Source organism: Aquila chrysaetos, chromosome 25 (genome assembly GCF_900496995.4).
Source record: "Aquila chrysaetos chrysaetos chromosome 25, bAquChr1.4, whole genome shotgun sequence".
In the NCBI taxonomy this organism is placed as follows: domain Eukaryota; kingdom Metazoa; phylum Chordata; class Aves; order Accipitriformes; family Accipitridae; genus Aquila; species Aquila chrysaetos.
In genome coordinates this window covers 8,038,844-8,066,450 of record NC_044028.1, presented here as the reverse complement: position 1 = coordinate 8,066,450, position 27,607 = coordinate 8,038,844, and the positions used below count along the sequence as shown (strand labels likewise).

Genomic DNA, 27,607 nt, shown 5'->3' with positions numbered 1-27,607 from the left:
CTCAGGTGTCAAGAATGATGGATTGTAGAGAAGGAGAAAAGAAAACCGACTGAAAAGTCCTCTTTTTATAAAGGAGAAGTAGTGATACAAAGCCATCTATCAGGCTGCTGCTGTGGTAGTTCACTTCAAAACCTCAATCTAGGGTGCAGAAAGCCTCTGAAAGCAAGCAACATATTAATGTAGCATAGAAACTAATATATACTTTGACAGACAAAGTTGCTTTCCTTTTTATAGTTTTGCTTCAATAGCTTGTCATTTTAATTTATCACTGTAATCCTCCAAGCTGATATTTTTAGATAAAAAATACTTTACAGTTAATTTTAAAAAATTAGTCACACAAGCATTACGTTACTTTTTTATGGTTTATTTCCACGCTTATTCTGTAAAGGAGAAGTGAGGCACTTTCTATTAATAAGGAATCTTGCAATGCTTTAAAAGTATCTTCATTTCAGTAATGTGTATGTGAGTTTTCTCTTCCTTTATTTTTATGCCTGAAAAGTTACATAGATTCAAGGGCTGTATATATATTAGGATGAATCATGCCAAATCTTGGAATAGGAACACTTGAGGAAACTTGGAGAAGACTTCAGAAGTATCAGACAAATAATCTTGTGGTTACCAAGAACTGTGTGATTAACGTTCATATTCCTTCACTTTTCCAGTTGTAAAATAAACTTTTAAAGCTGTGGGGATGACTAACTGACTTTTTCCAGATAATGTTGATTGTAAATTTTTTCATGACTTTGGTGCGAGAACAGTTAAGTAAGGTGTAGTCCTCCAAAAGATAGCTAATATGACATCTTCCCAATGTTGCTTTTCCGTACTGCCTTTTTTGATTAGCAGAGAAGCACTTTTTAATGCATTTGCTTCTGTTCTTCTTGTGTTATCATTTGTTCTTCTTCCTCGCAGTATCATTGCTTGGGTTGCAACTGCAGTGCACTGAAGTTGTTTGTTTTTTCAGGGAGTATCTGGAGATCTTAGACACTTACATAATTGTTCCCATTATGAAGCATTTACTTTCATAGGTGCTGAACTTTAAGACAAACAGTCATCAGGGACCTTACTAGAGAACTTAATGTATAAATATCATTAAGAAAGTAATTGAGTACCCTATCAGAAATCTGACTCTTACATAATTTAGTAACGTTTTGTTAGTATAAAACTAATATTCTTACTTGCCACAATGCAGGTCTGAAGAAGCAAACAAAGCTTTTTCTGCAGCTGTGCAAATGCATGATGTACTAGTGAAAGCATGGGCGATGTGGGGTGATTACTTGGAGAATATCTTTGTGAAAGAACGTCAGCTTCACCTGGGTGTGTCTGCTATTACTTGCTACCTGCATGCATGTCGTCATCAGAATGAGAGCAAATCAAGAAAATACTTGGCAAAGGTAAGATCTAGATGTTTAAAAAAGAATTGGAGCTCCACCCCTTCAGAAAAGGCTGGATAATGTTCAATGCCTAAATTCATGCAATTAGAGAAATATCAGTTACTGATGGAAAGCTTTAATTTAGGTGGAAAGTCTGCATGTGATTGCTGTTGAGTCACTGCATGTAACTCAACTTGGGTTTTTCTACTTCATTGGGATACCTGGAGTTTTCTTTAGGTATGGAACCTTTTTATGGGAGAAAGGGTAAAAATCACATCCAGCATTTCTACTATATAACACAGTGAAAAATCTGCAGAAAGGCATCCTTTGGTCCTTTAAAAAGTAACATAATTTGATGTCTGTTTATCATTACTATGGATAATTCATATTAACTTTTACCTCAGTGTTGCATTTTATTCCAAATAAGCCTTTTCTGTAAATTTTTACTCTAATTCAACAAGATTTCAGCCAAAAAAAGCTCTTTGTAGTATGTATTTCTTAGTTTGGGCATATTTACTTTAATCTCTCTCATGAAGAAAATTTAAAAAATGATAGCAGACTGTGGAAGACAATCTGAAACATGAAACAAACACAGAAAATATTTTTTTAGATTAAAAGGTGGCTTCGATAGCACTCTGAAGTTTGTTATTCTCCCTGTCTGGTTGCGTAACTGTTAGTGATTTTTAGTCAGTGCTTAATATATTTGCATTTAAATTAAACTGTAGAAAAAGTATTAGGGGTGGACAGTTAAAATAATTAAAAGCACTCAAAGAAATACTCTCAAGCTCTTGCATCAAAGTTAATTTATCTGAATAGCATATCTTAGGTTGTACAAATACACTTCATTTTCCACCCTCCCTCCTTCCCCCAACCAAAACCCCAAAGAATTTGTGGAATGCAGTCATGTTCATTTGCTTTTTGTCTTGTTTCATAGCAAGTAGTACACTTACGTTTATTTTTTACATCCTTTAAATATTATTTCTAAGGGAAAAAATGACATTGGCCAGGCATAATGAATGTAAGTTCTTATGTCTGAGGCAACTTTAACACTTAGAAGGACTCCGTTATCATATTAATAAGATATCTGTGGGTTTTTGTGCATCATAATGATTGATGTGTCTTGAATTTAAGCGCTGAGATGTCCTCTTGAAATTCTCTTTTAGGTTCTTTGGCTGCTGAGTTTTGATGATGATAAGAACACCTTAGCAGATGCAGTAGACAAGTACTGTATTGGTGTCCCACCCATTCAGTGGTTGGCCTGGATTCCACAGCTGTTGACATGCCTGGTTGGCTCAGAGGGCAAACTCCTTCTGAACCTTATTAGTCAGGTACAGAAGATAATCACATTATTGTCTGTAATCTTTGTTTTCAAGATGAGATACAAATATTTTTCAAAGCAAACTAAGAAAATGCCAAGCTTTAAAAATGCTATTGTTTGCAACTGTTGATGAGTTAAAAAATGGTAATTTCTCTCTATAAGTAGAATATTTTAAATTTCAAAGTGAGTGTTACTTAATGAGATTAAATCCAGTGAAATTGCATGCCATGTGTGCATGAGACATTATAGCTTTCCCTCTGGAATTCTATTTATTACATTTTTGTGAACATTATAGAATGCATTTAGAAATAGTTAAATGCTTGTAACATAGGAGCAGGGATGAAGAGTTGTTAGCATTAGTGACTAAAGGGCAAACTATTTCATTAGTGCTTTGTTTTTTATTAGACTTGATGTTAAAAAACAAGGCTCTGTCTGTCACCATCAGAAATCTTACCAGGGCTTTGTAAATTTTCACTTGAAGTTTAGCGTGACAAATGATTAGACAAATACGGATAAGGTTTAAGGAGTTAGATGAAGAAACTGACTTCCTGGGTTTGTACCTCTGAAGTGACAGATACGAGTTTTGATTAATTGTGCTTTGGGATTTTACTGCCTATTGCTGTTTGCTCTGAAAGAATCTAAGAATAGAACATACACCTGTATCTCAGTATAAAGTTGGTTTAAGCATGTCTGTAGACTAAGGGAGAATAAGTGACATCTTTCTGTTACTGTGTTTTTAGATACTGTTTTGTTACTGTTCAGCGCGAAGAGGGTTCAAACATGTTTTCAGAGATGTTAACTGTTCATGGTCTAACTTCAGCTCTGTTTTAGCATGTGTACAAGCTGGAAACATTTTGATGTTTGTTCATTCAGGTTAATGTAAAACAATTGTGAAGTCCTATTATTGTACAGGTGAACATACGAAGCTCTCACAGTAGCCTGTACCCCAGACCACTTCTGTCTGCAGTGCTCTGCTGTTTCCTGAAAACTGGCATAGGGCAGCTGTTGTGCTGAATTCCTCACAGTATTCTTTTTCTTTCCTTCCCTCCACTCCTGATTTTTGAGATACGGACTTCATGATCCATATGGGTCCCTTCCAACTTGGGATATTCTATGATATCCAGCTGCTTTTACACTATCCCTTTTCTTTGCTCTTTCAAAACTCTGAGAATGTATATTTTTTTAGAGAAAGAATATGTCCATGTGTGTTTGCATGTGCATTGATGCTTGTGTACATAAATCTAGATAAGTATGTGAGTGCATATGTATACATAGGTTTCCTTCTCTCTCTCCATAAAATTAAAATGAAACTCTGAAGAGACCATGCACCCAAACAGCTTAAGAAAGCAAAGTAGCTAAGGCAAAAGTTCTGATGCATGTGGCTTGCTATTGTCTTGGAATACCAATGTGCTCAGCTGTCTTCTGACAGTAGACAGAAAAAATTATTTCAATGAGTTGTAGACACTTTTTATTTGTTGAGATATGTCTAAAATTTTTAGAAGTGAGTGCCTACTTGGAAGTCTTACTGTAGTCAGAGCTTAGGCTCATAAATATCGCAGATATTTTTGTTTATCTTGCCTTTAAACTTCAGGACCATAGAAGGAATATAAAATAAAAAAATACTGAATTTTCTGTGTTACTAGTTTAAAACTCTAAGTTTGCAGAAGTACTAGAACCTAAACCTTACAATTCTCTTCAAATAATTTACTCTTCAATTACAGCACGAAGCATATGTGTGTCACGTTAGTAATCTGCCATAAATACCATGTTACTGAACAGTTAAATGCCATTGCAAAATTTCTACCCCTTACCATACCCATTTGGATGGAGAAAGAATCCATGATTTAATAAAATTGTGGCTGGAGAAGCCTCTAATCATGTCTTAAGATGCGCTTTATCATGGGTAGTACTTAGACACATCGTTTCTTTCCTCTAATAGATACTGAGATTTACAAATTTTAAGTGGATGCTGAATGTTAATATCTCCTTAGCTTTTTTTTTTTTTTTTTTTTTTTTTAATGGAGGCCATAAAGTCTCTTTTATTTTTGGGTGAAATTGGTATCCCCTTACATTAAGTGCCACAATTAGGTGGAGTAAAGTTACTCTCTAATGGGTTTTCTTATCAAGTATCGTGGGGCTCGCTGGGAATTGTGGCCTAATTTAAAGACTAACTGCTGTCATTATGTCTGTTTTTCTTCCATTATGTACATGAGTAAAATCTTTGAGCTGGCCCAGCTGGTACCCTGGCATTATGCTGTTTTCAGGTTTATTAGGCAATATGATCTGGAAGCCTTAATTAGGTAATGCCTTGTCAGTGTGTGTGGCGAGTTACCATTTCATCCTCTTTGGGTTTCTGTTACTGAAAGAATCTTTAATTTCCTAGTTTTCCATAAACCGTTGTTTAAAACAAGGAGCTGATTATTACCGAATTGCACTCATTTACAAAGAGAATCTGTACGTGTTGATCTGAACTATAGTCAGTTTTCCTGACTGACTGAGAAATATGTATATGTGTATCTCCAAATAGGTGGGAAGAGTCTATCCTCAAGCTGTCTACTTCCCTATCAGGACCCTCTATTTGACCTTGAAGATAGAACAACGAGAGCGCTACAAAAGCGGTGAGCTTGATAGTGATCAAATTGTTTGGGCTCTTTGTAACTTAGTTATTATTTTGAGGTTCACCTGATTTTACTGGGAAAATAGATTCTCTAGAAAACATACCAACTTATCAAGGCTAAGGAAAAAAATTCTTGATAAACTTTGCTTGCATTCATTTGTTTCTGTGAAGTTAAATCTAGAGATGGCTTGAGCTGTCTTGAATTTTCTTGAATAAGAATAAGTTTCATCTCCTTTGTTCTCATGTCACCTTAATTATTGAGAACCCATGTTCTTTACTGGTTTTTTTTATCTTTAAGAATTGGTAGAGAGGTAGAAAATTCTTGGATTACAAATACAGAAGAGCATCATAGTTTTCTAAGATGTTCTAGTCTAATTTTGGTTGGAAGAATGAACCATGCAACATTCGTTTTCTTTTCAAATGACTCAAACCTTTAAAAATAATTTTATAAAAGATGAGTTTATGTAACTCAAGTGAGGTAAACTGCTTTGAATAATCTGTACTTTAATGTCTCCATAATAACTTCTTATGGTGAATTTTCAAATAAAATGAGCATCTAAGTTCACACAAAATAATACTAGTTTTGGCTTTGAAGAAATGTTTGGGAGGTGGGGCAACTTGCACAACACCTTTCTTTCCAAGAACAAATCCTATTTAGAATTGTTATGTCAAATGATGCCACAGAATTTAGTTGTTCTTTTGTCCCATATAATCTCCTGGGAATCCCAGGAGAGCTACTTGAAGAACTCCCCCTTCTGTTGTGTATTCTTTGTTACAAAGTGCATTGTTTATTTAATTGCCCTTTTCACTTGGGAATTGATTCACTAAATTTCTGCATAAAATTTTGAAGTGCAGTAATTAAATAATGTCTTACTTTTCTTTGGGGTCCTCCTTTGGAGGAGGAGGAGATGCCTGCATACCATAATACTTCACTACATTCATATCCAGTGGCAGAGGTTTCTCCGCCAAATTCTTGGTATTGCTACATGCACAATTAGTGATAACCAATAAAATATTTTCGTAGAGGTTCTGCCACAAACTTACGGCTCTGTTGGTGGGTTGTGTGAAGTGGTGGGGGGTCATCTGATAAAGCAAGACTCTGTGCTTAATCACTGACTGATGTAGTTGTAATGCAAGAGATCAGTTGTTCTAAAAGATACACTCTACAACAATTTGTGTGTTGTTGGCACCAGCACGTCTATTCTTCAGTTACATGTGAGAGATATCCCCAAAAGGGAAGGAAGCAAACCCCCCATAATTTAAATAATTTGATCCTATGTGAAACAACGTCATTTACTTCAAGAGCATGGTTAGGTAGTGTGAAAGCTAAGGCTATACCTCCTGTGAGTTTTTGAAGAGTGTTTATATTGCTTTAGCTTTGGGAAGTCTGTACCACTGAACAGGCATTGGAGCAGAGTTTTCTTTCTAAAAAACAAATTTGCTTTCTAAAAAAAAATTTTTTTCTCAGATTTTCTGAAATTCAGTAGGTAATACATTAATACTTAATGCAAAGCTAAAGCAAATTCTTGGAACACTTTATTTTATGTCATGCAGGCATGTGTCAAGTTTATGAAAGGTAATTTTTACATTTTTTTTTTACATTTTCCGCTTTCCAGATTCTGGGCAACAACAGCCAAGTTCAGTTGGAAATCAGTCCCACTCTGCTTCAGATCCTGGGCCAATCAGAGCCACTGCACCAATGTGGCGATGCAGCAGAATTATGCATATGCAGCGAGAATTACATCCAACACTTTTGTCTTCTCTGGAAGGCATTGTAGATCAGATGGTCTGGTTCAGAGAGAATTGGCATGAAGAGGTATTTGGCTTTAATACACCTTCATACATGTGTATCCTCTAAAGAAAAGTTAACTGCAAAATATTTATCTAGAATTATTTTTAAACATTAAAACATAACTGTTTGTTTTGATTAGTAAACTGATGTATTTGTAGAACTGATTGTTCTGTTTGGAATTTTAAGGATCTTGGTTATTTCTGGAAGCAATACAGAGGTTTCCCCAAACTATTTAATTTGATAAATGCCTCTAGGACTTAAGCTGTTGCTTGTATTAACTGAAAATTTATATTTTTGCACTAAGTTTCACAGATACCAGTTTCCTTCTTGATCTGGTGGTCTGTGACAGGTGGTGATTATTGTCCGAAGTTTGAATTACAACAGATTGCAGATGGACATGCCACTCCACTTCTATTATTTGCCTCTCAGAGTGTCAGGCTATTCTGTTCTGTCTACCTAGCACAGTGTTTGTTTGAAGAAGGATTCCTTATATCACATCATTTTCTAATACATCACAAAATAGGAAATCTAAAACTTAGCTGCTGTTGAAAGAGCAAGGTGTACTTTGGGATGCAGCATTTCCACTGCTCAGTTTGTTCAATTGCAGTGCTAATAAGAATCAGTGCTGTGTCATTGTGACTGACTGTCTGATGCAGTTTAAAAATACAGTTTTAAATAAATGTTTCTGAGAGGATAACTTTACTATATAAAATGCACTGTGGGAATAAATACTTGGTGTCAAATCAGAAGGCCTAATCTTCCTGACTATTTTGTCTTTTTTTTTTTTTTTTTTTTCCCAATCCTTAGGTTCTTAGACAACTGCAGCAGGGCTTGGCAAAGTGCTATTCAGTTGCCTTTGAGAAAAGCGGAGCCGTTTCAGATGCCAAAATCACTCCCCATACACTGAATTTTGTCAAGAAGTTAGTCAGCACTTTTGGAGTAGGTCTTGAGAATGTCTCTAATGTGTCCACCATGTTTTCTAGTGCAGCCTCAGAGTCACTAGCTAGGAGAGCACAGGCAACAGCTCAAGATCCTGTGTTCCAGAAGTTAAAAGGGCAATTTACAACAGGTAAATGTTTAAAATGTTATTTTAAATGTTACTTTTAATCTCCAGAGAAATTTCCCCCCCAAAGTTCAATTGTGAAAGCATTCTGCTTTTCTATTCTTCTTCCAATGTTTTTCCTGAGAGAAAATATAGAAAACAGCACCTTTCTGTCATTCACCAAACCTGAAATAGTTTGTTCCAGTCTTCTGTGGAGTAGTAAAGATAATTCAAGTGAAAAACAGACCTCAACATAGAGAATGAGTATACTGTTGTATTTTTATTACCTAAAACTGTGGTCAAATCATATATGTGTTTAAAGACAAACTAGATTACTTCACTACAATATTTTTGCAACTCACTTAGAACTGCCTGCTATAGATGAGGGGCAATAATGATCTCTATTTTATGGTGATGCCAGAATTTAATGAAATTTTCACCCCAGAACTCTAAACTGACAATATTGTGTGAAGTCTTTCAAAACAGCCTACTTCTGATGGGTAAGATTACTTTAGTGTTTTGGATAACTAGATTATAAAAATCCTATTACACAAATTTACATCATTGTTAGGTTAATTGAATCAATAACTTTGATCAGACCTAATAAAAAAGATACTTAAGGAAAGTAGCTCTTTTGTTTCATTCGTTTTCTCTTTATCAGTGGAGTTACATGTTTGAGTATCTGATGCTGATTTAAAATTCTAAGCAAAGCTTATGCATAGTAGAGCGTGGCTTTGATATATTTGATGAAAAGTGTTAAGGCCATGCAGCTGTATATGACAGAAGGTGACACTGATTGGCATCAGTGTTTTGGATTGCCAGGATTTTGAGTTTTGTATCTATCTATCTAAACTACATCAGGTTTTCCTTAAAGATAACTGTAGAATTAGATGAAAATGATTAGTTAAATATAGGTGTTGATTTTTTTTAACAGAAGAATTCAAACTTAGTAGTTGTTCAAAACTGGAAAGTTAGAATTTTTGTGAAGATCTGGGTTTTCATCTTTTTCTGAATCTACTTTTCTCTTTACCCTACTGGGACTCAGATGATTCTGGCATGAGTTAAAACTCTATCATCTTAGTTTTATAGTGATTTAAAAAAATCGCCTTTCCACATCAAGCTGGTTCCTCTGCAAAAGTGAATCTTGCATTGAAAAGTTATTCTTGTTAGAATTCTAAGTTGCATAAAGTTGCCTTAACTTAAAATTACTTGAGGTCTACACAGCTACTGAGCATTTACAGAGTTTGACAAATAGACTTGCGGTGTTTTTTCAAGCATTTTACTGATAATGTTGTGAAAATAAGTGAACTGATGGGAATCTTGTGAAAGTAACCCAGTTGTAGATATGCCCTACATATCTTGTGCACGCTATGTGTCGCATGATGTCCTTTCTGAGGCACAACAGTTGCATGACAGCAGATAATGAAAGTCCTGAACCATATGATTAGATTTTTAATGGATGAAGTGTACTAGGGAGGGAAATGGAAGTGGAAACATTTTGTGTGTCTTTAATGGAAGCATACAGGGTGGGGGGGTGGAATCATTGGGCAATGATTAATGGAATAGAATATAACAAATCCAAATGCTGGATTCTGTACCTAGGGTAGAGTAACGCTGGGCACAGGTATAAATTGGGAGAGGAGTGGCTGCAGAGCAGCCCTGCAGAAAGGGATCTGGTGGTGCAGGTTTGACAGCAGGCTCTATAGGAGTCAGCAGAGTGCCCTGGCAGCCAAGAGGGCAAACTGTGTCCTGGGGGGCATCAACCACAGCATAACCAGCCCGTCAAAAGAGGGGATTATTCCCCTGTATTCAGCACTGGTGTGGCCTCACCTGGAGTACTGTGTCCAGTTCTAGGCCCCACAGTTTAAGAAGGATGTGAAGGGAGGTACTTGAATGTGTCCAGAGGAGGGCAACAGAGCTGCTGACAGGGCTGGAAGGAATGTCCTGTGAGGAGCGGCTAAGGACTTTGGGCTTGTCTAGTTCGGAGAAAAGGAGGCCAAGGGGCGACCTCATCACTCTCTGCAGCTTCCTGAGAAGGGGACGTGGAGAGGGAGGTGCTGATCTCTTCTCCTTGGTAGCCCGTGACAGGATGCGTGGGAATGGTTCAAAGCTGCACCAGGGGAGGTTTAGACTGGACCTGAGGAAGCATTTCTTTACCGAGAGCATGGTCAAACACTGGAACAGGCTTCCTAGAGAGGTGGTCGATGTCCCAAGCCTGTCAATGTTTAAGAGACATTTGGACAATGTCCTTAATAACATGCTTTAACTTTTGGTCAGCCCTGAATTGGTCTGGCAGTTGGACTAGATGATCATTGTAGGTCCCTTCCAACTGAAAAACTCTACATTTAATACAAGTTTGGACTTGCTTTTCATTTTTAATAATGGTTTATATGTCCTTCCATTGCAGTAGCAGTATAGTCACTTTTTTATGATTGTAAGTGTTGTTGATATGCTCAGTTTTTGTTGGATTAGAGTTATTTTTGGTCTGTCATAGTATCTCTTAGTTTCTTTCCTTTGAGTGTTAGAGAGATCTGGGGTTTCAGAAGGTATAAAGGAAAACTAAATGCAACACCAGGCTCAAGTCTGCAAAATCTAAAGTAATGTTTCAGAAACAATTAAGAAAGTTTAGTTACAATTCAGTTACCATTTTTAGTTAAAACAAAAAATGGAGAGGATTTTCGGTTTTTATATGCTGTTGTGTATCTTTTGCATGTCTTTATGATATATAAACAGCAGTTAAGGTTTTCAGGTTTGCTGTCTAATCACAGCTTTTATAAAGAATTATATGGAACAACATATAAAACAAAGAACGACAACACAGGCCTGGACATAAAAATCATGTAAAGTCATCAGATGCAATGTGTTTCTCAGTAAACTTTAGTTTAATAATAAGTAATTACTTTCTGTATATTTTTGTGTTGAAGAGTTCATGTTTTATTTTTCAAGTATGAGTAAACATGAATGTCTACAGGATTAAAATAATTATTTTGCTTAGTGCTAGGTTTGGTTTTATTTTAATCTAATAAATTCAGTGTTTTAATTCACAAATGAAGTGTGGGAAAACAGAAGAAATTAAACTGATCAATATACTTATGCATTTTTGTAATTCAATTCATTATGCAGAAAATGAAAATAAGGTTTTTATTAATTTTGTAATAACAGTAAAATGCACATAAATAAATGAATAGGATTGTAATTACTGTACTGAAAATAACAAAGGCTGTTTTAACATTATGAGAAACCATTTGTAAATCATGCCTACTGTGTCCTTTTGTCACACTAGAATGTTATTGTTTGTTTTTTTTTTCTGATTCTCAGTACCAGTTGCATTTAGATGATGGACAGATAATTACAATGGTTGTCTTCCATTTCAAAAGTATCCAAGCTGAGGAGCTGTCTTGGAGTAAACTCTTTTCTTCATTTATTTCTAGATTAATGTTGGCAGCTATGTTTTATAGACACTGTCAACTCTGTTTGGTTGCATAATCATTTCCATCAACATCTGAGTTGCATCTTGATTCCTGTTTGGAGCCATTGGGGACTCTCACACCTTTTCTTATATTCTAAATACTTTGTCTGCAGTAGTCTGGACTGTTGGAGCTTTGATAGGTCATCTTTTTCTATCCAAACATTATGTATTTTAAAACCAGATTTTACTTTGAATTTTTTTTTCTGGAACTTCAAATGCATAGTTCTTTGACCATCTGTTCTTTGTTCCTTCTCTCCTTTTCTGCTGAACCTTTGACATCAAAGAACAGGCAAATGCTGAGAAATGTTCCCTTTGAGACCTCTCTCAGCAAAGAAAAGAGAAAAAATGCCTCAATTGTTCATTTGCGGGCAGATGATAGTTTAGTGTTTGGATTGGCTTCTTTCTGCAACCATCTCTCCACTCAAGCTGAATACGAATGGAAAATTCCAAAGTATACCTTAAAGGGCACGATAATTTTCTTGAGAGTTTTGGCACCCAGCACAATGAATTATTTACTGCGAATGGAAACTCTGTAATCAGAAGGAAGCTTCTTGAAGTCCTGGTGTGTTTCTGAAGTGTGGGGAGAGGTCAGGGGAAAGAGCTCTGCTAATAATTTTCAGGGTTTTTTAAGTTGTTTGTTTTTTTTTTTTTTTTTTTCCCTCAAGAGTGAGCATAGCATCACTTAGGTAGCTCTTTCTTTACTTCCCTTCTAATTTTTAGATAACAGGACGTTATCCAGAAAATCCAGATGAACAGATTGGAGTTAGCATTGGATTTGACCTTGGTCTGGTCTTTGCAGTCTTGGTTTTCTGGAGGTGACTGATAAACCAGAAGTCCTGCTTTGTATTTCTGCTTTAACTGTCACTGAGATTTTTCATGTTTGTTGGTGCTCTCCAAAAGTTCTTGTGAGATTAAAAAGAACTTTTGGGAAAGTACAGAGTATGTAAATGTCTGAATAATACTTCAAAAGCAAGACATCTCCTCTCTCTTGGAGAATGCTTGGATCTTCTTCAGTATCATATTTATAAAGGATTTGAACTGCTCTGCAAAGCTAAGCTTACATTTCAGTCATAAAGTGGCATCTTACGTGATGGGTGTCCTGGCTCTTTAGTTGAAGATCTTTGGGTCATGAACTTTCTTAAGCAGCTTCGTCTATGGTCAGAATAATCTTTAAAATCTTGCAAATGAGCTATTCTTGTGTGAAAAGCATTAACTGATTAGAACGGTTTTCTACCAGTGTAGCAGAAAGGGTTGGTTTTAGTTTTTAAGGCTTTGTTTGGAGGTGTTTTCTTTGTTTGTTTTTTAATGGTATGTTAATGTTCTGTAGGTCAAGGGTTTTGAGGGCACAGAGCATTTGGCATTCTAGTTTTGCTAACTCAAGTGTATCCTTTTTTTGTGTGGCTTCATGAGAAATGATGGTACAGCCCTCATTCAGAAAGTATTAAGCTTTATCTAGTTGTGTTAAGAACCATCAGGAATTTTTAGGTTTGTCTCGCTGGCAAGGAAGATTGTGCCCCCTGTTTGTCCTTTCAATGAGAGTGGCAAGAACTTGCCAATTATGCTGGATTGGATGGATTCAGGTAATAATTTTTAAGGTGTTCAGGACTTTGAATGACTGTATTTGTTTGAAATACGTATATCGCACTGTAAAATCTTTAGCAGCATTGAGAACAGAGAGCAAGCTTCCTCAGTTGAAATGCAGTCTGTAAAGTATCATGGTCTTCTGTGAATATCTCCATTAAAGATGAGGAGGTAAACTTCCTATTCCGTTTAGGAAAAGATGGTATAAGCAGTAAGGTATTTTAGACCAGCATGTGTTAGCTTGAGAAGATGTTCTCCAGTAGTAAGTACTGGAAAAAGTGGATTTGTTTTAAACAGAAATACTATTTATATAGATTAAGATGTCTGCAAAGCAAAGAGACTTTGTACACAAGTAATGGCTGGTCTTGTATTTCCCTTTCTTCCAACTGAAGTGATTTTTCTTCTCAGATGGGCTCTCTGTGACATGAGCAAAAAGACTAATTGAACTCTCTGTTTTTCCCATCTGCCACTGGGAAACAGAACAACAGAAAAATCCTAAAATAGGCATTTCAATAAACTAGAGCTATTCTCGTGGTGAACTGACTGACTTTTTTTGTAAGGAATATATATTGATGCATATTTTTACTACTTTGGTGATTCACATTAGCACAAAAACTAGTTGCAATTTGGGGATACTTTCCTGCGCTTCAGGGATTCAGGAGATAAATGAGTCAATAATTTTGCCACTTTCATGAAATGATTTACTCCCACTGCTCACTAGAGGGTAGGCTTGGGATTATAATAAGAGCGTTCTACAGTGATATTGCAATAGATGCATTGGCCATACCAGGTAGAAAAAGAAAAGGGAATATTGCAGAGTTATACTAATTTCTAACATCCGTAAATATGAAACTGTATTTTTCATTATAGACTTTTTTTCTTATAGAAGTGGAAAGGATTTTGTATGTGCTGGTTTTTTGCTCTGTTTTGGGCTAGCGGACTTAAGACTTTCACTGAAAGCTTTTAGCGTATCAGTATGTTGTGGATACACAATGAAATATGTTGGGCTCTGTGTTCTCTGATACTCTAAGTAACAGAACAGCAAAATGAAAGCAATCCTAGGTTGCATTATTTTATTTGGTAATAGTTCCTGTACATGTAAAGAAGAGAACTTGAAGAAGAAGAGTGTATGTATAGAATTATATGAAATCTTCTGGCTAAAAGAACATATGTTGTAAGCTTGTTTTTAGGAGTAAGTCTTGTGGATAATAGGAGTTTTGAGTGGTTTTAATTGTGGTTGAAAAAAACTTTTATATGCAGTAATTACTGTGTGCATGTACTTAATTCACGATTAGCATACTTGCAGATAGATAGATGCTTGTAGTATATTTGTGTGGTCAAATTAATTTCCCCTCTGAGCAGCACTCGTGATTGTTTTGTTTTGGGTTGGTTGGGTTTTTTGTCAACTTAGGAAGATATTGTGTGTGTGTAACATACTGAAACGTAGGTTCTGCAATAGGATTCAAACTAATTTTTGAGACTATGTTAATTTTCTCTTGTATTGAACCATAATGAAGTTTCTGTTTGCTTTAGCTGTAAATCTCAGAAATACTGAATCGACATTCTCTGTTTCTTTTGTGCTGTTGCTTTTTTACTTGTAACATATTGAACTTAAAGTGGCATCTTTTAGACTCTGGTAGAGAAGTGGTTTTTGAAAATTCAACTGTTAGTTAACTTGCACAATTTGGGATGCCATAACTAATGAGGTTACAGAGAGAGCAGTTTATTTTCGTATACGATTGTGTTTAATCTCTCACTGTTGTGGTACTGAAGTGCTGAACCATAATTTAATTAGTGTATGTGGTTTCCTCATTTTCCCTCTTTTGAGAAATTCAAACATATTTATTAATTTGCTGTGTTCTGAAACTGTAGCGAAAGCAGTGTTGAGAAGATGGCATTGGTGTTGGCCCAGAAAATTGTTGATATTGCAGTGATTTCTGTTACAGAATTATTTGCATAGTGTATTGAAGACCACGTATTGACCTTGGGAAAGTTCTTGCTTCACTTGCACATGGGCTAGAGGAGATAGTTCCACACTGCAGTACTGTTGTGTTGCAAAGGAAAGAGCAGGCTGTTTGCATAATATTGTCATTTTTGCTTAGGCTGTCATATCTGTTCTTCCTGTGATGGCATGCAATTGTTATCTAAGCCAGGAAAGAATAAAGAGAATTTTCTTGCAGCTCAGTATAGGAGAATAATAGTAATAGCAGTTTTACTACTTGTCCTGCAGTTGTTCACAGATTCTACATTGTATTCTCAGTTGAGGCTCTTTCATCGCTTTTGAAAGTAAAAAGCCTCCATTGATTTTAAATAAATAAATAACTTTTAATGAAACAGGCAGAAAATTATAGTGCTAGACTGTAAAATAAGCTTACTTTTCCTCTTTCACTAAATGATCTGATCTAATCTAATCTATTGGTTTGTTGCTGCTTTTTTTCTATGCAGTCTGGCTGGTTGCAGTGTAGAGATAGTTAAATACAGTAGTAGTATTTGAAATTTTCACAGTGTATTTTTCTAAGGTTTACATGACTGTAAAACAGGAAAATCTTGGGAAGATCATTATTTACTAAATAATAGTATTTTCAAGCTGTGTACAGAAGAGAGGCAGCACATGCTGACAAGTTTAAGTTATATATAATTTTAGGACTTTACTACAAGATTTTCCATAGAGGTGAAATATTCAACAGAACCTGTCTTTTAAAGGCCGTACAGGTCTATGTGTGTGTTAGGTTTGCACTATTGAACTATACGATTTGTTCTCCTCCAGCATCTTCTGTTGTAGTGTTGTTGCTGTTGTATGATCCTATACCAATTACACTCTGACACTTCCTTAATGATTCTTATGTCTCTTCTGTGTTTGTCTGAACCTGCTAGTTTTTCTTTGCGTTTTAGGGTTCATAGGTAGCTGTGTTTCTCTGCTGGACTTGCTTGGTAGTATGCTTTCCTTATTTTGTGTGAGTTGCTGATTGTAGTACCTTTCTGTTTATACTATAGTATTCAAAACTGGTGTGATGCCTTTCTATGTAACAAGTGTGTGTCCTGTATGTGGAACTCCTTAAAGTATTTTGCTTCAAGGCATGTGGCTGAAAGAACCTCTTTGCAAATGCAAACTTTTGACACTTTATAGTTAAATACCCTATATAGAATTTGAAATGCTGGGGATGTGTGTATTTTTTTTTTTTTTTTTTTTTCTTTTAGACTTTGACTTCAGTGTGCCAGGGTCAATGAAACTTCACAATCTTATCTCTAAACTGAAGAAATGGATCAAAATTCTGGAGGCCAAAACTAAGCAGCTTCCAAAGTTCTTCCTCATAGAGGAAAAGTGCCGCTTTCTAAGTAATTTTTCAGCTCAAACTGCAGAAGTAGAGATACCTGGAGAATTCCTTATGCCAAAGCCAACACATTACTACATCAAGATAGCAAGGTAACCTAAAAATACCCTTTAGTAGTTGTAAATCTGAAAACAGAGAAGAAAATGGAAACCTCCTCCATCCGTCCACTTTGTAAAAGTAGATGTTGTGTATATTTCATATATTTAAATTCCATATATAGAGTCATACTTTGGTATAACACCTTTATTTTTTATTTTATCCTCCTTTGGTAATTTTACATTGTCTCACTAAGCAACTGTACTGTTATATGAAGCGTATATTTGGTTTTCTTTTATGTTGATTTTAGTTGAGAATACTTGATGTCAATAGAGGTACTACTCTTCAAAATAGTGATAAAGGTCTGATCTAATGATTAATTTTGCTCGAGAACTGTGTTTTCGTAAAAACAAAATCAAACAGAAGAGCTTTTTGACTACAAAATAGAAACCATGGGCTAGCTAGATAATAGAATTGTACCTTGTAATATAGTTGCACTGCCTTATTTCTTCGGTGGTTTGTTGGGTTTTTTTGGTTTGTTGTTTTTGTTTTTTTGGGGAGTTTTAGGGGTTTGTTTTTGTTTTTTGTTTTTTTTTAATGTCATGATTTAATAGCAGAGGAGATTAGCTCAGATGCTTTAATATCCCTTTCTTCCTGATAGGTTTATGCCCAGAGTGGAGATAGTTCAGAAACACAATACTGCAGCTAGAAGACTCTATATCCGAGGCCATAATGGAAAGATTTACCCATATCTGGTAATGAACGATGCTTGCCTGACAGAGTCTCGTAGAGAAGAGCGGGTATTACAACTTCTTCGCCTTTTGAACCCTTGCTTAGAGAAAAGGAAGGAAACCACAAAAAGACATTTGTTTTTTACAGGTACTGAAAAGAGGGATTTTTATATTATTTTTAAATATATGTTATACGCAAAGATTATAATTGCTAAAGTTTTTGACAGCTACTAATCACTGATACTGAAGTTTTTGAATATTCAGAAGGTAAATTCACATCTGTCTAGGTGATTAGTCTTTTCTAGCATTGTAGCACCCCTCTGAAGAAGTAGAGTTGATTGCAGGCAATCTAGGGTGTTTTTAGAAGAGTTTACACGCATCATTTATGGTATAAAGTTCAGTTGTGAATAACGTATAAGGCAGAGGCATGCCCATCTGTTGCTATGGAAATAGATACATGTACTTCAGAACAAGTGTTTAGACACAACTGGGGAGGGACAGAACAAAACTTTTTCTCCCCCAGTTGCAATATATAAATATTGACTTTCTTTTACCTCTTCCACATAACACAGAAGAAGAAACAATTTTTTTGTAGAGCTTTGAATTTTATATATACTTTCTGAATTCTCTGATATGAGAACATATCTTTGTAATTTTTGAAGTAACTTTGTATATCCATGGTGATGTTTACTTTCAGGAATATATACTGACTGGTTAGTTGTTGCCAAATAAAATCCATTCATAATCTAGATACTGGATGCAGGACTTCTGTTGGGCGTACTTCTGTGATCCCGTAAAAGGTTACTTGGTTTGGAGAGTGCACTTTGCCAACAGCACCACCTGGCAATGCTTAAACATTACAGAATTAACAAACATAATGGTAAGGAGGCCTTAATGAGGACAGTTAAGGAGGGTTGCAATATGATTTATGTGTATAAATGGCCAAAATACTCATGTAATAAAAAGGTCACATAAATAAGCATTTCAAAACAGGAACAGTGAATGAAGGCTGAACACACGGTCTTAATTCTTTCTCTTTCCTTGTGTATCTTGGCTTTTTCATGTGTTGATTATAAATAATTCATTCATGAATTGAGGAACAGAGAATATCCAAGTCTCACCTGGCAACATACTTGATCTGCTTGTGGTTCAAATACTAATGTAAATGCTTTAAAATAGTTAAGCTCTTGTGTTTTCCAGATACTAAGGTTGTTGGCAAGTACCAGCTTACAGCTGTGTAGTTACTTCATATTAATATATAAATACTTCTCATTTCAGAAGGCCAATGAATCACTTACTAAATTCATATAAATGAGTTCTGTACATTGCATTAGTCAGTTCTAATAATCCTTGGTTGGTGAGGAGGAAATATATTATGGATAAGAGAAACTTTTATCAAAGACGCTAAGGCAAAGCTGCTCCTTTGCTGTTGTCCTTTTAAAAAGTGCTGAGATCTGATTTTAAAAAAAGTACGGCTTTATCAGTCCTCCTTTTTGGGCTAATAGTATCTATTGACATGTAGTTGCTGTCATGAGCTTGGGTGGCCAGATAATGCAAGTTGCACTTACAGAGTTAGAAATGCATATTTGAGTTCTAACTTGAAAAAGACCAAAATGTACAAGCCAAGGGATTTGTTATAACAAAAAGTAAATATAGTACCTCTACATATATGAAGACAGTTTTGCATCGCTCTGAGGCCAAAATAACAGAAATGCGGTAGATAAAGCCTTGAAAAATATGGTAAACAAGGCCATTGATACAGAAATATATCCCCTATATAACATGATTAGTGAAGTAACATGTTTTCCTTCAGAGAGCTGTTTTTAAACTATAGTGTTTTTGGAAATAATTCTGTACCTTGTGTTTGATACTATTTGAAAGAACCTAAAGAACATTCATTTCTCTGCTGCCAGAGGTTAATGGAAGCAGGCCAGAAGAAATAGCTCATTAACACCCCTCCCTTCTGCAGAATGCATTTTCTTCTTTAAGATTGAAGAAATTACATCAAACAATTTAAATGCATTTAAACAACTTTTCCCTATATTTCTGAGGTTAATTATTACAGCTTCTGAGACAAATGATGGGAGAACAGTTTTGGGGGTAACTGGAGGTCGCTGTCAAACAGTACAAGCAGTCTCACTGGAAAAGCTAGCTATGGAAGAGGCCTTGTCTGTCTTGATGTAGGTGGGGATGCACATAAGACTCAGAAGGGTGATACATCTGCTGAGCTCCATGAAAGTGCAAATAGGGTTTTTGCAAGTTTACTGCTCATCAAGGGAAAGCTCAGTGGCTTAAGTTTTCTTATTATTGAATATTTCCTTATGTCTTCCCTATGTTATTTTCAAATAGTATCATTTAAACATCTGTTCCTCAACTATGTTCAGATTTTTTTCCTCCTGTTCTTCTGAATCACTTTAAATACCCTATTGAGTTTAGTAGTTTTGTTGTTCAGAGTCATTTTTATTGACATAATGCCAGTGTCATGTAATCAGATACTACAAACCCATTTGCATCTGAACAAAATATTACCCTCTTTTCTGCAGATAAAGAAAAGTAGGAAGAATAACGAGTGCTCAATTTTTTTTGCTAATATAGTTGAGATGTTTCTGTTAAGATAAAAAAAATCTGCTATCATACATGCTTTGTTTTTAACTGAGCTTGTGAATTAGTTATGAGTGTAGTAATAAAAGTTTTCTCTTGGTATACTTCAGTTGATTAGCACAGTTGTGTTTTAAGGGCTGATACTTGAATGCTAATTCTTCTCTTAGTATTTGGGTTATGGATTAACTGTTTTGTTTTGTTTTGCTCTCTCTGCCCACCCCCCTACCACCATCCTCTCTCACCCTTCTGAAATTACTCCTAGTCCCCCGTGTTGTAGCAGTTTCTCCACAGATGCGTTTGGTTGAAGACAATCCCTCTTCTCTTTCCCTGGTGGAGATCTATAAGCAACGCTGTGCTAAGAAAGGCATTGAGCATGACAACCCTATTTCTCGTTACTATGACAGACTGGCAACGGTCCAAGCACGGGGGACTCAAGCTAGCCATCAGGTATTAGAATATATAATTAATTTTAATCAAGGGCTTTTCCTGAGGACTCTATGATACTGTGTCCAATCTGCCCCTGCCCTGACCCTTCACCTCTCATTAGATGTGAGACAGATATATTTTGCAGAGGTAGTGTTTTGATTTTTGGGGGGTTTATTTTGTTTTTGTTTAATGTATTCTTGGGAACGCACATTTCTTTAGTGTTTTAGATTATCTTGGAAAGCTTCAAAAAAGCTGTATTTGTTTTACTCTAGGTTGTTTTGGGTAACTGCAACTGAAAACAGGCAAGGCGTTGATTGCTTTTTGGCCCTTTCATATAGTGCTTTGAAAATAATTAATTGATAACATGGGAAACAGCATTCCTAATTTACATAAGCAGTTACAGCATGGTATTCAATACAGGCTTCCCTATGTTCTTCTAATGTATCTTCTAAAATTACCAGTGGATTCATTTCATCTAAGTCAAATAGAAACAGTTGAGTAATCTTACCCTAATAAATGATAGTACTCAGAAAGAACAAAGCTCCCTCTCTCTGTAACCTCCATCAAACATCCGATTGTGATAAATAAGGTTATTTTATGTTTTTTATCTTAAGGTTAATGCAAATTCTTACATAAAATGCAAGTCCCATTTCAAATACAGCTATTAGAAAATACATATATAAATGTATCACAGACATAATTTAGAGAAACTATCTTTTCAGGCTTTCTTTGTTACAAAATAAAATGAAGTGTTACGTAACATCTGTTTCTATTTTGAGAATTTTTCCTTCAGGTTATGAAACTCTTTAACAGCCATTTAATTGAAGTTAGTATGACTATCATGCTTTCTGGTGTAATAGAACAGATCCTAACTTTATTTCTTTTTCTAATTAATTAGGCTAGTATATGCTACAGTGATTAAATATTTTGGTAGATTGCAAATGTTTCCATCTAGGGGAAAAAACTATTGCACAGTGTTCACTGACAGAACCAGGTGAATAGAGCTCTCAGCTTTTATCTTTTTGTATTTTTGAGGTAATTTTGTTGTAATAATACATGATACAAATTACTTTACCAGTGTTTTTCCCTATCTTGTGTAATAAAAATCCTTTACCTTTTACCCTGCATATGAAGAAACCATGCAGAGAGCCATCTTTAGGTTGCATGCTTTGTAGGTCCCATGTATAATTTCAAATTTTGCTATTATACTTAAAATACAGGATTTTATTTTATTGCTGCAAAATGCATATCCAGCTTGTAGTGACCCTAGAAAATGGTGAGTATGTTCCGTTAGTTTCCCATAAGGAGGTGCAGCATTGTGAGTTGAAAGTCTTGAACAGAAGATATTTCAAATCAGGTCATATAACTTTTCAGTTTCAGGTTTTCTGACATGCCTGTTTGCAGTTCTTATGCTTATATGATTTTTATTAAAAAACTTAGTCTTTTCAGATAAAGAATATTTTCTAGCTGTGCAGAGGATGGGCTAACAAAGTATTATGTGTGCTTTGACAAAGAAGTCAGGAAACAGTGTTGGATTGAAAGCGTCCAAGTTCAGGATGTTTTTCCTACAATGGGATGCAGCAGTTGAGAGAAGAAGTTTGGTAGTTGCTTTTGGCATGTTTGTCTGTTGCTAAGAAGCGTATTAAAAATGATCGCTTTCAACTAATATTTTTCCTATGTAGGTTCTCAGAGATATACTTAAAGAAGTACAGAGTAACATGGTGCCGCGCAGTATGCTTAAGGAGTGGGCTTTACATACATTCCCCAATGCTACGGATTACTGGACTTTTCGAAAGATGTTCACTATTCAGTTAGCCCTAATTGGCTTTGCAGAATTCATCTTTCATTTAAATAGACTCAACCCTGAAATGCTGCAGATTGCCCAGGTATGCTTTAGTTTGTTCTAGATGCATGCTGTCATCTTTGATCAAATGGAAATTTGGACTATACTTTTGAAATGAGTCAAAACAGTAATTTGACATATATAATTAACAGTGCATTTCAGTAGGCTTTTCATTTATATGTGATTGCACATCATGTAGGTAGTAATTTAAACTGCAGTCCCTGTGGACATCAACTCTACCTTCTGTGGTGAGAATTTAGAACTTTGTCTGTGAAATTGTTCTTAGATATTGGAACTGTTCATGTAAGTAACTGATAAGTCTCTTTTTAGCCCTCCTTCAAATATAATGCTTTGAATATATCTCTGTGTCAAACAGATTTAAAGAAAAAATAAAAAAAATTAGAGCTTAATTTTCTTAAAGGGGAATGCCCTTTCTCAAATACTGTTCTCTTTTCAGCATTGCCATCATGTCAAGCTACAGCTCCTATTAATAGTGATTTTTCTGTTTTAACCCAGCATTGAAAATGAGGCTTGCAACCTTAGTAGGGCAAGGGTGGTATATATTAAAATCTTAATGCCATTTTAATGCATAGAGTGCTATACTCTGTATAACAATTAAGATTCTTTAATCCCTCTAGAGAAGCGTTCAGATGCTTACCCAGAGTGAACAATGCCTAGAGAATGCTTACCCAGAGCTGGGATGCATAGCGAATGGAGATCTGTCTATCTGCATGACTCCTTATAGATCATACTACAGAAGAACCTATTACTTAAGTTTGATGTTACAATAACATGTATTTAGTAAGGGGGCTTGGAGACACGTTTTGAGAGAAATACATACCTGACTTTGTGCATGCCTTTGATTTTAACTTTTTTGCTCAAGGACTGTTTGACTGAAAGAATGAAAAGCTATTGGAGTACTATTTGTACTCTGAGTATTAACAGTAAACAAAAATCCAACTTCTTTTGGTTTCATTAATGAAAATCTGTTCCTGTAATTACTTTTGTGCATCTTGCTTTTAAATCCAGGATACTGGCAAGCTAAATGTAGCTTACTTTCGCTTTGACATTAACGATGCTACTGGAGATTTGGATGCCAATCGTCCAGTTCCATTCCGGCTTACACCAAACATTTCTGAATTTCTTACCACCATTGGGGTGTCTGGTCCACTGACTGCATCTATGATTGCAGTAGCTCGCTGCTTTGCACAGCCAAACTTTAAGGTTTGTATACCTTCTGAAAGGTTGTTTGCAGGCATGTTATATTTGGCAATTTCTAAACTAAACAGCACTTTCTTGGTTAAGGTAGCAACTGAACAATCAGTATTTGTTTTTAAACCTTACCCTAAGGTTATCACAAAAGCCAGCTGAAAGGTTTGCAATTCACCTTTTTGGAAACAATACAAGGAAGATAGGTGTAATTCTACCCTTAATTTAATTTTTTGTCCACACATGTTAATTCAGGCTGATTGTTTCAGTGCTCTAGCATCATCAATCCTTACAAATTCTGGCAGTGGTGAATAGTAAAATGACAAATGCAACATCATGTAGAATCTTCATAATAATCTGTGAATAGAAATGTGTCTTGGCCCTTTGTTAGTGGAGTAGAATGATGAAGATACACTGTTACTTTGATGGATTCTAGCTCTTAGCAGGGTGTAGTTTACTAAAGACATTGTCTAACTTCCTTTTAAATTCTAATGCTTTCCAAAAATGAGGCATCTTGCACTTAGGCAAGCAATTTACACCAGAAAGACATTGCATATAACGTGCTGTAGCTATGGTGTGAGCTAGTTACATTTTAAAAGATGGAAAATATCCTAAAGTGATTTTTTTCTTTATAGTACAGAAAGCTGTGTTAGAATATTTTTGATAATTCTTCGTCTTACTTTGCAAAGCCATGCCTATATATGCAAATGAATTTGCAGACATAGCCTGTAATTTCAACATCTGAATGATGTATGCCCAATTAGACTTGCCACATCAATTTGGTGTGGCCCCACCTCGAGTACTGTGTGCAGTTTTGGGCACCTCAATGTAAGAAGGACATCAAACTATTAGAGTGTCTCCAGAGGAGGGTGACCAAGATGGTGAAAGTTCCCTAGGGCAAGACTTATGAGGAACGGCTGAGGTCACTTGGTTTGTTCAGCTTGGAGAAGAGAAGGCTGAGGGGTGCCCGCATCGCTGTCTACAACTTCCTCAAGGAGGGCAGTGGAGGGGGAGGCACTGATCTCCTCTCTCTGGTGACCAGCAATAGGGCACAAGGAAAGGGAATGAAGCTGTGTCAGGGGAAGTTCAGACTGGACATTAGGAAAAAAATTGTTCACTGAGAGGGTGGTCAGTCACTGGAACAGGCTCCCTGGGGAAATGGTCATGGCACCAAGCCTGTCAAGAGTTCAAGGAGCATCTGGATGATGCTTTTAGTCATATGGCTTAGTTTTAGGTGGTCCTGCTAGGAGCAAGGAATTGGACTCGAAGATCCTTATGGGTCCCTTCCAACTTGAGATATTCTGTGATTCTATGATTCCTTGAAGATCAGAGCACAGGTGCCCATTTATTCTTTTCAGAGTGAAGGGTGCCCAGCTCAGTTCAGGCATGTGGCGATGATTGCTTTAGGTTGTTTATCGCTTGGATTTAAGAGGAATACTTTTAACATTTTCTCCATTTATCTTTTTTACAAATGTCCATAAAATATATTTAATATGTGTTTGTATATGTTGGCCTATGTGTTATAAAATGTTTTATTATTTATGTGCAAACAGTGAGTTTGACTTAGACTGGATACCTAAAAGTTTGTTTTAGAAGCTCAAGACTGTTGGAGTTGACAGATAAATGTCAGTAACTCAACTCGGTGATGAGAAAAAACAGGAAAATATTTGTTGCAGGCATTTCTTTTTCATCCAAGGATAGAACTGGCCTATATATACATATGTATGTACAAATATGTATTATATACATATGTATGTATGTTCTTTCCCTGTTTGGCAGAAAACAGTATTCTCTGAGAGCGTAATCATTGTGCAAAAAACCCCCCAGCTTTGCAAAGCACTCTTTGTCTTTGCATAGGACTTCTGTGTATGTGTGCATGTGTGTGGGAAAAGTAATCAATTTAGTGGAGTCATTTAAAAATAGAATATACATGACTGTATGTGTGTATGAAGATCTTAATATATGTTATAGTTTATGGGATTTTTTTCATTTCTGTAGGAGTCATTGTGTTGTGTTTTCATAATGAAAGCTTTTTATGAAAAGAAAAACCTTGAGAGGAAAGTAAAGACAGTTGGAAGCCATACTCATCTTGAAAAGACTGAGATTGCAAAGTGGGAACAAGACTGTCAAAATGCTGTTGACTAAAATCTAGTTACAAATCTATAATCCCTGATGGTTCTTTGGATTAAATATAATAGTCTTATTTTTCTCCTTCATATAGGTTGATGGCATCTTAAAAACTGTGCTACGGGATGAAATAATTGCATGGCACAAAAAAACACAAGAGGATACTTCCTCTCCACTCTCAGCAGCTGGGCAACCTGAAAATATGGACAGCCAGCAGCTGGTTTCACTAGTTCAAAAAGCTGTTACTGCTATCATGACTCGACTTCATAATCTTGCTCAGTTTGAAGGAGGAGAAAGCAAAGTCAACACTCTGGTAGCAGCTGCAAATAGCTTGGATAATCTCTGTCGTATGGATCCTGCCTGGCACCCCTGGCTGTAACTTGAAATTTTTCAATAGCTTTTTTTTTTTTTTTTTTTTTGCTGCTGTTTGTGGTGTGAGCCATATATTGTGTTAAGAAAATGTGAAAAAAGCTTTCCAGACCATGGCTTATCTGTCACACTGCATTTTGTCAGTCTTCATTTTAATCGTGTTTACAGTAATATGACAATTTTACTGTTTTTAATTTCATAAGGGGATGTTTTCTCCTGTTTAAAAAAGGTTGTTTAATATGCAACAACAGCTTTCACAAATAGCTTAAAGTGAAGAAAGGAAACTTAAATAATGTACAGAAAAATCTTATTTTATGATGAGGACTATAAAACTAGCACTGTTAGATTTAGGGTCTGCCATTCCTAATAACCTGCAGTATATAATTTTTTTATACAATAGTAATTATTAAAAAAAAAAAAGACAGTATTCCCAGTTACTGAATTTTACTTTGTGAAATTTTGCTTAATCACTGTCCCTTCATTATACCAAATTGAAGGCACAAATAAATACTCTTCCTTTAAGTTTGCTTCAAATTTACATGAGCAAAGTTGGTTTGTACAGAGAATTTTGTACCAAATGTATAGAGGTGACTTTTTGTTAGGCACTGAGAAAATGATGATCAAATTGTGCTAGCTTTTCTTGGAGCACAAGCTATGTACAGTAAAAGTGTAAACCATTTGGGTATTTGGTTTAGTTGTGGACAGTGTTTGGGGGGGGAAGTTTGTAAAAAGGATGGAAAAAGTCATCCTTTGATACATGGATTTGGCTGTAATAGGTAAAAAAAGTAAAATCTTAAAAAGTTCTCTTTTTTTAATGTTTAGAATTACAATAGCTTCTTTAGAATGAATCTGTTTCTTTGTAATTTAAGAAAAGATCAGTTTAATGTTTCACTTGTCTTTCTGTTGTCTTAGCATTTTTATAAAACTTCGGTGTTGAGAATGTTAAATTTGCACAGAGTGATTTTTTTCAAAATAAATATTTTGTAAAACTCTCTATTGTATTCATTTTATTTAGATTGTTTTTCATATAATACTATGGGCTAAATAGAAAAGACCCCAAAGCAGATGTAATCTTTAATAAATGTTAAAGGGTGATGACTGTATTAATGAGACGTGGATGTGATGTTCTCATGTATAGTGTTGAATTTGTTTACAGAAGACCTGCAAATAGGAAGTATGTATATGACAAGAATTTCTTCATTCAGTGTAGTCTTCCTAGCCAGTCAATTAATATTAACCATCCATTTTCTGAAAGTCTTTCTTCAAGCAGAATAGTCTATTTCATGTCTACAAGAAATTCAGCTTTTAAGTAATTGTTCAGAGGTCAAGATTAAATGTGCAGATGAATTCTATTGGGGGATTTCTGCTATTCCCACAAAAACAAAGATGATCTTGATTGCCATAGCAAAGAATGGGTCTGCCTGTTGTGTGTGGGCTTTTTTTTTTTTAATGTGTGGGGTTTTTTTGTTTTTTGGTGTTTTTTTTTTTTAATAAGCAGTCAATGGGTTCTTTAGAGATTTCAGGGTAACATGAGAGGCATAACTGAAGTTAATCACCACTGTTCAGTAGTGTACTGTCTGTGAGACAAGGGGAATATCTAAAAGCCAATCCGATGACTTTTCCTGGGTCGGTGAGCTCACCTGCAGGTTAACAGATGAACAACATCTAACTCATTGGTTACCTGCAGATCAAGGCTTGCGGTAGGTATGACTGTGGTCAAGTCATTATTTAAAACCAAAGCAAC

At 35.6% G+C, this 27,607-nt stretch overlaps 1 protein-coding gene across 9 annotated transcripts in view; it reads left to right on the top strand.

Moving 5' to 3' along the window:
- The window catches only part of LOC115335631 (transformation/transcription domain associated protein), a 103,347-nt gene extending 76,490 nt beyond the window's left edge, over positions 1-26,857 (top strand). For all 9 annotated transcript variants that reach the window (XM_041120130.1, XM_041120131.1, XM_030001604.2 and 6 more), the window contains 11 exons: positions 1,190-1,391; positions 2,534-2,698; positions 5,216-5,306; positions 6,922-7,121; positions 7,905-8,166; positions 16,388-16,613; positions 17,219-17,436; positions 20,152-20,336; positions 21,998-22,201; positions 23,188-23,382; positions 25,589-26,857. In XM_041120130.1, coding sequence (XP_040976064.1) covers positions 1,190-1,391; positions 2,534-2,698; positions 5,216-5,306; positions 6,922-7,121; positions 7,905-8,166; positions 16,388-16,613; positions 17,219-17,436; positions 20,152-20,336; positions 21,998-22,201; positions 23,188-23,382; positions 25,589-25,873 — 2,233 coding nt within the window. In that variant the 3' untranslated portion in view covers positions 25,874-26,857. The remainder of the gene's footprint in view (positions 1-1,189; positions 1,392-2,533; positions 2,699-5,215; positions 5,307-6,921; positions 7,122-7,904; positions 8,167-16,387; positions 16,614-17,218; positions 17,437-20,151; positions 20,337-21,997; positions 22,202-23,187; positions 23,383-25,588) is intronic.
- The last annotated feature ends 750 nt before the right edge of the window (positions 26,858-27,607 follow it).